Source organism: Strongylocentrotus purpuratus, unplaced genomic scaffold (genome assembly GCF_000002235.5).
Source record: "Strongylocentrotus purpuratus isolate Spur 01 unplaced genomic scaffold, Spur_5.0 spur5_scaffold_2, whole genome shotgun sequence".
In the NCBI taxonomy this organism is placed as follows: Eukaryota; Metazoa; Echinodermata; class Echinoidea; order Camarodonta; family Strongylocentrotidae; genus Strongylocentrotus; species Strongylocentrotus purpuratus.
In genome coordinates, this window is record NW_022145605.1 from 5,029,534 (window position 1) to 5,043,402 (window position 13,869).

General features: G+C 37.8%; 1 protein-coding gene across 2 annotated transcripts; it reads right to left on the reverse strand.

Annotated features, from left to right (window-relative positions):
• Positions 1-1,003: 1,003 nt before the first annotated feature.
• On the reverse strand, positions 1,004-13,466 carry LOC100890286. 2 transcript variants are annotated; one of them, XM_030991482.1, is made up of 5 exons: positions 12,119-13,466; positions 10,601-10,753; positions 9,871-10,056; positions 3,969-4,037; positions 1,004-3,385 (listed from the first exon to the last, which is right to left on the reverse strand). In XM_030991482.1, exons 1-5 carry the CDS (start codon positions 12,349-12,351, stop codon positions 2,563-2,565), a joined length of 1,464 nt encoding a protein of 487 aa, XP_030847342.1. In that variant the 5' UTR covers positions 12,352-13,466; the 3' UTR covers positions 1,004-2,562. The 2 variants fall into 2 exon arrangements, with proteins under 2 accessions (XP_030847342.1, XP_030847341.1); XM_030991481.1 differs by having other exon boundaries at positions 10,601-10,771; positions 12,119-13,465.
• Positions 13,467-13,869: the final 403 nt, after the last annotated feature.

Consider the following 13,869-nt stretch of genomic DNA (forward strand, 5'->3'; position numbering starts at 1 on the left):
AATAGTAGTTCATGTATTTGTAGATTATGTACAAGTGGGACCAGATTTACAACATGCTTCTTCAAAGATTGATTATTTCATCGGCATGAAATGGAAAGATGGCATATAAAAAGACAGGCCTTTGTAAGGTAAATAAATGTAAAATGCAAATAACACAATAAGATTTCTTTCAGTCCGTATAAAGACTTTATTTATTGAGTGTTCATCAAATATGATAAAAAAGATAATAAACTGGTATGACTTGTATATCACATACAATATAGGTGCATATCCTATTAAACCTTCTGAAGGTCAATTACGATCTTTTTTTTCAAAAACCAAATGATATTTAAGTTGTTACAGATGCACCTACTTGGCAAACCAATAGAGTGGTGAAGGTTAGGAGCCAGAGCATATAACACTGAGTTCCTATAGGAAATCTTTTCATTCAGATGGTCATATCTCAGCCAATACCTAATATATTCAATTGGTTTTCGACATTTGGACATTATTTTTGATGCTTTTTCGGAAAATGAAGAAAAAATTGAGAAATTCTAAAAATAGATTTGTATGACGTCACAGCTTTGGTACTCTATGATGTTTCCATTCGTGTTGATCATAAATATTTAAACACGTGACAGAAGGTGAATTAGAATTATCAACCTCGTTTATAATCACAAATAATACTACTTATATTCAAACCATTCAACTTTGAACCTATTAATTATCTGTGTACATTTTAGTTCAATTTAAGGAGGAGCCGTTTTTGTGAAGTACATTTAATTTCATTTTTAGTTTTTAACGTCAATGTATTGCATCTTGATTTTCATTTGATTTATCCGGCATGCCTACGATGCATTTTTCGGACTTTTCGAGATAGAAGATTTAAAATTTCAATTTGATAGTAATTTCATAAAAGTTTAGAGGTTATTCAAATTGTCCCTAAAATCCTTGTGCAATATGTACTAACTTAATATGTACATAAGTATCGCTAGAGTTGCACAGTATAAAAGTTTGAAGCACACAGACTATGAAAAAATACACAAAAAGATGTATTGACGTAACAATATTATCAAATAAGTAGAAAATAAATGTCCATATTGAACTATTGCACACATATCAGTATATTAAGCTGATCAGAAACAAACAGCTAACAAGTTTATTTTCTAGGTTGTACATTAAGAATCATTAGAGGATGCATAATATAAGTGAATAATACAATTTGATCACTTTTCCGTAGTATGGTATGTAAAAATGGTCTTTAATCAAAGATTCAATAATCCTGTTCCTTAGAAGTCCTTTTCTTGATTTATTTAAAGTTCATCTCCGACCAAAATAAATCAATTTGTTTCTTACAATCAGATAGATGAAGAGTCGCAAAACTACAAACAATTGAGTAAATTTACAAAACTTATTTATTACGTAACAACTTTGGCATGGCATTACCTAATCATAATTTAAATATAAGTAATTTCATAAATGGTGGTTTCCTTCGTCTGTAAGGAATACACGTGAATAAACCCAACGGTGTTTGTTTTGTTAAGATACGACCGTGCAAGCAAGTCCATGTCTTGCTCAAAGAATTTAAACAGTTTGCAATAACATCTGATTGTTATAATGATATGTCTGTTTCTCAAATCATATTTGGCCTCTCAACCTTTCCTTGGACTTTAAGCCCATAAATTGTATGGCCACAATGTACTTTATTTCCACCCACCTGGAAATAACGAGTATAAAGAAAACGATTGAAGAACACTAGTGAAAAATGGCGATAAAAACGATCTATTTTCTATTGTGGTAAGTCACATTAAACAAAATTAAATATCTTCCAGAAATCCAAAAGTTCATCAATCAAAGAGGCGCGATTGCTCAGCAATAGAGCATTTGTCTTGTAAACGGGAGGTCACGGGTTCGAAACTAAGTCGATGCGCTAGTGGCTTTTTGTAAGGCATTGATACTCATCACCAATTCTTTCGAATATGACTTAAAGCCGTCTGTCCCCTGGTTGCTTACTTACTATAGAATACACATCCTTTGTCAGCATTGTTGTAAAACAAACAAACAAACAAACATCATGCATAATAAGAGTCTGTCAGAAATGACTTATATTCCTATAGAAAATGACAGATTGTTGAAAGAACCATGGTTAAGTGTCTAATGTCTATTCGATTTGTCACAAATGACTGAATTGTATGCCAAGTTATGTTACCAAGGTTTTCAAATGGATAACTCGTCATATTTTATCAATTCTATCAATTCTGTCAACCGTTCTGATCTGCACTTTGCAAGCAACAGCACAATGGTAGAGCGTGTTTTTCTTTTCTTCTTCTTCTTCAGAGGATGTTCCCCACAAAATAAAATGCTTCTGGTGAATGATTTTGCATCATTCGCTTTCAACTCAAATCCCAGCAAGTTTTGCCTCACTGTATTTACTTCTCTGAAACCTGAAACATCGAAATTGTTTCGATTTGCCACAATCGAATGATATCTTCATCTAAATTTGAACAGCTTCTTTTTTCTTCGTCATCAAACAAACTCATCAGCTAACATACACAGTAAAATGGCAAATTCCTGGAGCGAGTTTCAAGTTCCTAGTCCTACAGTGACATGCAATCTCCCAGCTTTTAGAGCTTCCCCAAGCTTGATATCTCCTGTCCCGCTGGCTCGAAACACCTTCATCTTTAGCCGTCCGCTTTTGAGTTGCCCAGCAACCGGTGGAGACGGTTCGCTAACCGTTTCAGTTGATTTGAGTCTCCTCTTCTCGCTCTCTCTGCAGAGCATAGCTGTGAATCTTTGCTTCTCCGTTGTCGACGTCTCGTCGGCAATGCTTTTTCCGTTCGGCAACGTTCGACGCGTCCGATTCTCTCGCGATCTGTCCACATCTCCCCTCGCCTTTTGCAAAAAGAGCAACATTGTTCGCGTCGCTTCTCCTTGGTCCACCGGCAGCGCCATCCAGTCCGCCTTCGACTTCGCCGTTGACGACGTGATCGTCGATAACGTGGTCGTTTTGATTGAAAGATTATCCGGGCTGCGCATTGACGATGATGATGATTTGCGAGACAGGATGGATTGCTCTTCGTTGAAGTCAAGACGATCACGCATTGCCAGACGACTTTGCGCCAGCGCCATTTCAAGTTTATCACCGGCGGCCGCCTTTTCTTCTGCCTTGTTTTGGCGCGATGCGAGAGATCGTATGCTATTGGATGTCGAGTTATCGGGGCGGCGTTTCTGAGGCAGCGGTATAGGTTTGAAGACGTCTTGCCCCACATGTCGCATTCCAGCGCACACGGCGTCGACGTTGGTCGCGAAGATAGGCTGCGTGGTCAGACCAGGAAGGTGTTTGACATCAGATGGACGCCATTGGTGACGTTCATTGTTGGTTGGGCTTAGATTAGGACACACTTGGCTATGCGAGACATAAGATATAAATAGAAGGTTGTAGTAATAAATTCAGTTACATCTTGCCGACGTTTGTAAGTATCACATTAATTTTACTAGAAAATTACATGTATATGATGATAACAAAATATAGGTTGTAAGCCTCCCTAAAATATATGACGTTTTTATTGATTTTCCTCGCAATATTTAACATAGACCATCTCTACTCTGTCCCTTATCCTTTTCCCTCAAGTTTTCTCAACGCTTAATCTTTCATTTCCCGATTTCACTTTAAACGGGAGACCAGAGAATTGGAAGTGCTAAGGTTTTTTTAATAGCATTTTGAAAAACAAATTGATACAGTAAATAAGAACTGACGAGAAAGTGCCACCTATAATATACAGAGAGAGTGAGATAGGGAGAGCAGGAGACAGAAAGAGAAAGATAGAGAGGGAGGGAGAGAGACAGAGAGAGAGAGAGAGAAAAAAAAAAAGAGTGGATTGAAAAGAGAGAAAGGTCGGGGAGAGGAAATTAAATGTTGGTCCAATTATTCATGTCGAGTACACAATGTTATCATGAAGTTCGTGATGATGCCAGTCAATGGTACTTACCCCTTTTGTCCGTTTGACACCTGCTTTCGTTCAGCCAACATTGCACTCTGCATGACCTCGAAAGCTCGCCTGGTGATTAACCGAAAGATAGTAGGAAAATTAATCATAATTATCAGGATTATTATGTGAATGCATTCATATTTATAATGGAACATGGTAACGAACACGGTGTCGAAAACCTGAACAAATATCAATAGTTTAGTTTCCGCGTTATAATTTTAAATTCATCACGACATGAATATAGATACAAATTACTCATAATACTAAACACCATTTTTTTCCTTTCTATTCCTTTGATTAAGTGACAAAACCCCCAAAATATAAAAATGCATGTTTGAAAAGGGATAAAGTGGGTGAACCTATATTCGGATAGCCTCTCTAGTCGCGTGTACATGCAGTAAGGTTTCATGTATGGTTTAGGCTCAGCATAATTATGCGCACCTGTAACATTAATTTTAGAATATTCACTTACATCATACATGGCTGATGAAGGAAATCCAGCAACGAACATTACGACGCGAGTAGTGGGAGGAAGCAGAGGAATAGAAATGATGGGAGCTTGTTGGAAGGATAACATAAGAGATACGAGGGAGCTAAATCTGACCGCGGCACTAACAGGGAATAGAGGAGAGTGGAGATGGAGGATTCGAGAAACCAACCCCTGCTAAGGAATAATGGTTCATGGAGTAACAGAGGTAGTAGTAGAAGAAGTAGTAGAAGTAGTAGTAATAGTAGCAGTAGTAGTAGTAGTAGTAGTAGTAGTAGTAGTAGAAGTAGTAGTAGTAGTAGTAGTGGAAGTAGTAGTAGTAGTAGTGGTGGTGGTGGTGGTAGTAGTAGTAGTAGTAGTAGTAGTAGTAGTAGTAGTAGTAGTAGTAGTAGTAGTAGTAGTAGTAGTAGTAATAGTAGTAGTAGTAGTAGTAGTAGTAGTTGTATAATTAGTAATTTTGAGTGGGGTAGTATTAGATTTGATGGGTGAATACATAGTACACAAATTAATATGTAATATGAGTTTACACTGATAGTAGCATACTTAAGGGTACCAATTCATTAAAGGGGGGGGGGGGATTTCAACTCTATTCTTTCCGGGTTTGATATAATTGTATTTCTAAATGTGTTGAAGTTGTATGGGCGACAGTATCATATAAAAACATTCAAATCGGAGCAACAGCAATAATAACTTTATTCAGTTTGGTCTAGCTTACATCTTTATTTGTCTTTTATGATGAATTAAAATGCCTTTTTCATCTATGAATAGGACTCTCCGTTTATAACTGAACTAGAGCTCCTCAATCTATAAAGGTGTCACTGCACCAAATATATACGGCATGATCGGTAAAAATCATAGTCGTTTTTGTTCACGCGACGTACAAATCAGTAAGGACTTTGACAGTGCAGCTAACTATTTTCAATGAGGATGACGTCCTTCTAAATATGGATCATACCGTCTCTAATATCGATCAGTCGATCAAGCACTTAATGTGAGGGGGAGGGTATTAAGTCCAAGGAGTTAGAGAAGATGGAAGGGAGGGAGAGGGGTTTTGGGGTAGATTGTGTGTCTTAATAATTTTAATTTTGTATTATAACATGTTGAGAAATAGGAAACTCACATTTTTCAAAAGTATTCAGTTTTATTCAGGAAAAAAGCAATGCTTCTTCTAATTTTATGGAAGAAATAACTGTGTAGTGCGGTAATATTTTCCTATAATGTAATTGTGCTTTACTACTTTAGTCATATACATTGTGATATTATGAACAATGAATTTTGTTGTATTCATGCTCGTGTATCAAATGATTAAAAAAAAGCTTTGATATAATTATGTTTCAGCTTGTATAAACTAGGACGTTGAACAATGCTTTGCTTCTTTGTTATGTACGAAAAAGAAACGGATTTTCGAGAAAAAATTAAATTCAATGAATGAAATAAAAATTAAAAAAAGTGCTATAACGGGCCGAAAAACGAACTGACAGCCAAGAACGCTGATGTATTTTGATAAAATAATATGTCATAGTGTATTGTCACCCGCAAGTATAAATAGTATTCATTCATTTCTACAGGCAGACAATCGTACAGAGATATGATAACGCATAGTCAATGATGCCTGTTATCAATCAATATAGGCTACTCGTTCAGTCAAGTTTCGGAAATTCCGGCAGGTGATTTCAGCCTATTCCTCCGGATACATCAACAACCCATTATTCCCGACAACAGTAATCTTTTGTAGTCGTCTGCTCGATACGGGGTTCAGACGGGTGCGATGACGCTAAATATAAATGCTGGTAGTTCAGGGCAAAGCCAACATTCAACACGTAATTATTAGACATGTTGTATAGCGTTGCCATGGTGACTGTCGTCTGAATGCTATTGCAGAACGAGGCCGAAAATTACTGTTTCGTGTTGTTTCATCGAGAGCGTGCACTATTAAAGTGTCGAATTCAATCTATGCGAAAGCTACATGTAGATACGATATCCGTACAAAGCTTCGATCTCCGCAGTGAATGGAGCAAACAGATTTCATTGCATTTATGCGAATTGATTTATGTTTGAATGTATGATACGAGCCCCATAGAATTCTTTCTTCCCCTAAGAGAATTCTTGAAATAACCTTTGTAGAGAAGATTCTGTGCAGTGTCGATCTTCCATAGATAGGTCCCCCTTCACCTCCTCTCTCGTTCTCTATCTCTCTCTTTCCCTCCACCCCTTCTCCCCCCTCCCTCTTTCTCTCTCTCTCTCTCTCTCTCTCTCTCTCTCTCTCTCTCTCTCTCTCTCTCAACCCCCTCTCTCCTCTTCTCCCCCTCTCTCTTTCTCTCCATCGCCCTCTCTCTATAGTGTCGGTTCGATATAGGCCTATACAGCTCTTTCTGCAATGTATTCATGATCATGTATTAAAAACTATATATGAAACTCATTATCATTATGATAAATATACGCGTTCTGCTCTTTACCCAATGCATACAACGACGAGTAATACCTCTAAGACTTCTCTGATAGATACTTTTTGACAAATGCGTACTTCTCTATCATAATCTGTCCGTGTAAGAGCTGGGTTCCATTACAGAGACTCGAATCGTAAACTTGCAACCATTCTTTCTCTCACAACCCAGTGTTATATGTACAGACGAAAGTGTGTTGGCAATTAGAAAGGATGCGTCGACCGGTCTGATCAAACAGAAGCTTGACATTTCGCTTTTCTTATTTCTGATTCTCTATTAATAGTGTCCTGTTCAAATACAATGCAAGCCAATACCAAATCGCGATCGATTTCATTGTTTGTTCTCGTGCAAATAATAGCTCCCCGTATGTCATGTATGTTAATGTGGTCACTGAATGGGCGCATTTAAAACACTTTACATCAAGATAGCACATATACGATATAAATCTTCTTTCCAGGGTGCCTAAGACCACAAAATTCACTCGCCTTTCATTTCGTGTTTGCTATAATAATAGTGGTAGGCCTATTTGATAAGTGGACAGGTACAATCTATTTTTTTCACATGCGTTACCAAACATTATATTCAATTATATATGACTGTTTCAGGCTGATAACCCTACCTGTCAGAGCTTGAAACTGACAAAACATCAAATAAAGGGATATTTAAATGTAAATTAATGTCACATTTCCTCAAGAAAAATCTTGGTATGGTTCATACTTTGGACTTTACCTTTATCTTGTCATGACATTGTATTTCCAAGGTAGATATTCGGTTAACAGACGGTCACTATTGCTATGTCGGGTAACACTTTGGTTCATAACTATACTAGACACTCACTTATGTAGTTTGTATGAGGTCTGCTACATAGCATCAATAACAATGCAACACATTTTATGCTAATTCGTGAAGTAGTCTTATGTTGAATTTCTGACTTTTCATAAATGCAATAAGAGGAACGTAACTTATAATATTTACATACCATAACCTTTTTCAAACATGTAGACACCCCCCCCCCCAAAAAAAAAAAGAAGAAGAAAGGAGACAATTTCAACATGCATCGTAACAATTCACTTTAACACCAACACCTATACACCCACACGCTCAATTCATTCACTATCACTCTACACTCTACAGAGTAGTTCCCACGACTGTATACGCAACTATAGAATGGGGGCTAATCTTTCATTTGAAAGAGTGTCTTGATATATTGAATGGGTTCCATCACTGCTTTACAATCTGATGGGACTAGAAGCCCATCAAGTGCAGAACACAACTTGGTTTGACAAGGCAAAAGAGATTATTTCTTTTCAGAAATGTGCTGAGCGACGAAAATAAAGTGCATGTTAAAAGAATTACACTTTAAGCTTAAATGTCAATATGGAAAATGGTAATTTCTATAATGTTCGCGCAGAAGACAACCAATTTCGCTTTTGCCATTCAATATATAAGAAATTTAAGCTATGTCATCCGCGCCTACACAAAATATAAACACAAGCTATGTCTATGAAACAATGCCCCTCCGCTTCTCTGGAACAAATCCTGATTAAAATTGGAGGTACTCACAGTGATTAAGAGTTAGTAATTACACTACTGTCAACGAATATATTATGCAAATGAAAGTTTAAAAGACAAAAAGCATTTGAATAACTTAATCTGTGGATATTAGCACTAAATTAAGATATAACTGACACCAATAAACTGCAATATTTAATTTCTGAGCTCAGATTCGTGTTAAGGTCAGTTATTGGGTGCATGCATGATTTTGATGACTCTTCAATACGATTCATCATAATGTTTATAAAAGTGTATTCGTGCTGAAATCTCAAAGTATAAATAACACAACTCATTTGCCCATACTTGTTTCAAAAGTAAAGTTGAAAGTCTAAGGTTTCGATACAACCTCTTTGGGAGCCGTCAATTATATAGTTCCGCTGTCATCTTGGCAAACACAAGATCTATTGTCAACTGATTTGCTGTATAATTGTCACCCTTCCCAAAATAATCCCCATCCTCGACATGCTGGAAAGGAATTACATTCTTAGAAACCCTTTCCCCGCAATCTCGTCAGTCTCCACAGCTTAAGGTTGATATAAAGTACACTTTACCTTATACCTCTGTTACACCAAGGGGTTGGTTACACCACCAAACCGATCTCAAACCGAGCGATTCTTGGCTATTGGCCGTAATGTAAATTCTTGTTCGTTGTGTTGTTGATCGGTTGTCGGTGTGACTGAGGTATAAGTTTGGAGCTTTTCGAGGAGTTTGGTGTTACAGAAACGAAAAGGGTGTTCTATTTATATGGGTTCGGTTGGCTTCTGAAAGTGCTTCATCGTTTAATAACATGTTGTGGGAGAATTATTGTGATTTGACTGCTAAAGTGTAATATCCTGAAACTGACAAAGCGAGGGGGATCTTCCAGAAAGAGGGGGGGGGGGGGGGGGGTGAAATATTCCATGGTTGCTGCCCGCGTCTTTGCAAGTTTGGTTGATTTATAATTCTGAGCCTACAAACGGGGGGGGGGGGGGGGGGGGGGTATACCAGGTCCATCCTATACTGGTTACGTCACTGATGTATCTCAAAATGATTAACATCCCCGCTTACGAGACAGTATTTAAAAACAATCCAAGCAAACTTCACCTTGGGAATAAAATGCTGTCCCTGTCAATATTAATTTTCGCCTTTCAAATTTATATGTCCGAATATGATAACGATTAAAAAATATTGAAACAACGACGCATTCGAGCTGCAATTAGAAATTAGCCTACCTCTCCTTTAGTTTTGCAAGGAGATGTATTTGAATTATAGGTAAAGTTTCCAGGGTAACACACCACGTACTTCTTTCGTGGTGTAACCCATCTAACTACATGGTGCATTAGACCCTGAAGACTTTACTTATAATACAGTTTCATTCTCACCATGAATTTTTATTTTTCTGATACTTAACTCATGAAACGTATTTGATTGTACTTACTTAAATGGTGCCGTTTTGAAGATGTAGGGATCGGGAAGGTTTTCTCCGAACGTAAGATCTTCCAGGTCACTGCTTCCATCAAACCCAACCAGTCTCTGAGTATGCCTTGCCCGATATTCCGCCATGTATCGGCTTGTATCATCATAGAAACGAAATGTCTGATAGTCCTTCTGAGTCTGCCTGTTGCTATGGTGACAATAGAAGAGATAATAATGAGAATTCGTTCATTATTGTAATGATTGTATACGAACAACAACTAATGTTGCATTACGAACTTGCATCAGATATCTTTGATATACTCAGAGTACTCTGACCCCCCCCCCCCCAAAAAAAAAAACCCTACTTTTTCAAATTTCCATAATTGGCTTAATACTTTGGCAATTTTTTTAAAACTGTGTTAGCACTTAGGCTACTATTCATATTTTCAAGTAGAAAATTGATGCGGTTGAAGAGAAATTAAATTCTGCTCCCTTTATACATGTATTCTAAGTTGTTTATATTACTTAGAAATTAATTTAAGAGAAAAATACTCCACTTTTCGAGGACGAATGTTGTTGATATCACTTTGGGTCGATTTGGTTGTGACTACATTGTACATAATCCGAACATAGGACTACGACAACAAAGGACAATACAACTGAAGGCCTATAGGTGATTTCTTGAAAGTCCTTGCGATCGTGTTGAAACCAAATCACCATTCATGCACGAGACAAAATAACGTTTTACCCACCTCTCTGAAGTGTATTCTCCTTGAAGATTTGGAGCATTACGATCTGACTTCCTCCTGGTCGTCGTTCCCCTGATCGCCGTCCGACCATTCTGCTTCTTCGAGGCACCGTGGTCGTCTTGAGGGGACCACTCGTTGAACCCCTCGTCGAATAGACTAGCGATTGACGGAAACCTGGTTATAATGCAAGAAATCAGGAGTATTTTAGAGTGGTGTTTCTTATGATTTATCTCTCAAGAAAGTTGTTATTCTTGTTCCTTGTTATTTCATAGTTAAGCCGTTACCATGAACTAAATTTAAATGTTCATTATAATTTATGTTAAAACAGTCGAGCTAGAATAATTGGATATATTGTTGGAAACATGTATAATGGTAATTGTACAGAGCTTCTTTTGGATCGTTGAACGAAACATGTGAAGATGAAAATGGTTTAAACTACGCCAAATCAGGATCCTTTTTCTCTCAAGTTCTATTTGCGGTTTTAGCATTGCTTTATGATAATATAATTTTACTTGTGGGATCAAATTTTTCTCACAAACCTCACAGTTGTTAAAGCATGTTTCAATGGCTCATATAATAGATATACAAAGAAGATATAATATACCTTATACACGAGTCGCGTGTAAATAATATGCAAATCGATAAACAAACTGAATTCAAGTTAGGCTCATTAAAAATGAAACAAAAGATGCATGTCACTTGACCTTATTGATCGGACACCTGTATTGGCAGTGTTTAAGTATTGACTGGAGTGTATACCAGTTCACCTGAAACAAAAGGTGTAGACTACAAGATGCCACTGTGAAAAGGCTGGTTTCCTTAATACACTTTATGGACATGCAAGTACAGGGTATTTGGGTCATTTGATGTCCCACACAGATACCAAAATGTGTTATTGAATTTATTCCACATTTTGTTGGTCTAATCTATGCCCCAAGACGCGCCATGAACAGTTATGATATACATTAAACCCAAATCGTACGCGGTCGGTAACGTAGATATAGGAGTAAGGAAGTACTCTCATGAGAATGCTGAAAGTGTACATGCATTATCTAGGGCTTCAAAATAATCTCCCTAATTTAGATGATTTTGTTTAATAATTGGAAAAATATTTTTATAATCTCAGTTAAATCGACTATATGGATATGGGTCTACACAAGATTTCACATTTCTATGCATTTTTACAAATAGGCCTTTAAACAATTTTCCATGTTCCCCACATAACAATATTGTGTCGACAATAGAATATGGAGTATAAATGTAGGAAAATAGAATGGCTTCTGCTTCAGCGTACTGCTTATATTGATATTTCAGTTTATTCGACACATTTGTATTTGATTATATCATTATTTTGATATTTTATGACTGTAGATCCATTTACGTAAAAGGAAACAAACGACATAGCTATGTACATCAGACATAGAACCTTGGCCAAGCCATGAACATGAAAATCAATTTGTTTTCATAAGCTGGCATACAGATGCAGGCTGTTAAATTTAACGACAACCACTTAATACTAACCTTGATCCTTTGAGTTTGCCACCTCCCGATCTCCCCCTCGGTGGTCTTTTCGTAGAAGAAGACGACGTCGGCGGTCGCTTCGAAGTCGTCGATGTAGGCTGTTGATGAGTTGGTAGATGATGCGGTTCACATATGCAGTGGTCGCTGAGCTGCTCCAGGGGATCGGGATCAAAGTAGGGAACGAAGGAGCAGCTCTTGAAGCATTGGTATACGTGCTTCCCGACTAGGGGCATGGTTACGAGCTTGATCAACGCGTCGACCTTGACAACGACGACGACACCGGTGATGATGACAATTGTGACATGGATACAACATTTGTGGTTACACCTACATTCATTGTTGGCTTAGAGTTGAGCCGATGTTCGCTTCAGAAAATCTTTGGCTCAAGTTCCGTCTCTCAAGACAACATATCAACAATAACTTCTGCTGATATTTTTTTTCTTCTTTTGAAAGTCGGCCTTATCTGGTCCTATTGGCATATTCCGGGAGCAAGTGGAGAATCAAGTGCAGAACCATGATGTCCAGAGAATAAACACGAAATTCAGGAGAAAACTTAATCGGTCGTATTTGCAAATAATGTTATCCTATACAGCACGAAATGCAAGTGTTTCGAGTCAAATGTATACTATAATATTTCATATAGCAACGACAAAGTTTTTGTAGACATGAAATAATTATAATAATGCATGTTTACAGTTTATGCTTCGCTTAGTTAGCCCCAGTAGCTAATATTACCTGTCCTTGATTGGTCACGTTAATTCGACAAAAACAAATCATCTCTGTGAACACCGTCTGCTAATTACTAATTCCTTTGCCGTCGATACGGTGAGTATGATTTGCATGTTCCTGGGTAGCCATCTCAAAGGGTGAATGTACACAGTTAGTATCCTCTAGCTTACCGCTTTAGGTCGGCAGTCGCTGTAAACAGAAAGCAACCCGCACGCACGAGTCGCTTCAACACACTGATAAAGCTACCTCGAAAATCGGGAGGCAAGCAGATGACCGATTAACATCTGAATTTGTGTAGTTGCAAACTGGCGCCACGCAAAGTTTGGCGTGCGCCGCTCAAGGTGTTGTTAGGTGCTCCGAAGAGGAGTCGTTCTAACGATTGATTCTTCATTAACGCTGTGATTTAAAGTCAAAAGCTGCATTATTTCCTCTGCTCAGAGTTTCAGACCTGCCCCTGCTCAGTAGTTTTAATCGAGGTGGAAGCTATAGGCTATTTCTAAATGAGTTGACTTGCGAATTACCTCATTCCATGTTTGACTTAGAAAAGGAACCAACATGTTTCCGTAGAGAATGGGCAATTTACCGATTATTGGTAAATGCAAGAATAGTAAATTCAGAGGTTGGCTGCAGCTAGCATTCATGAGAACATCAGCTCTTCCTTAAAGCCAAGTGATTAGAGCAGTGGTCTTGGGTAAATGAATCCTGGGTTCGAAACCAAGTGGATGCGCATACGATATAATCCTCATGTACCAAATCACTTCAAGTCGTAGGTCCCTTGGTTGCTTGCCGATAAAGGTATGGCTTGACTCCCTCGTCGAGATAAATTTGGTGAAATAAACATTAACACTTAAATAGATGACATGGAATCGATGGGTGCATCATCGGCGGGCTACTCCAACGCAAATAGAGACATTCCAACTGCAAGATTAATTCATCGTATAAACCAAAACAGCACTGATGCCCTTGAGTCTCAAATCAATAACAGTTGAATGCGATAATCAAAGATAATGCACCTGCCAGTC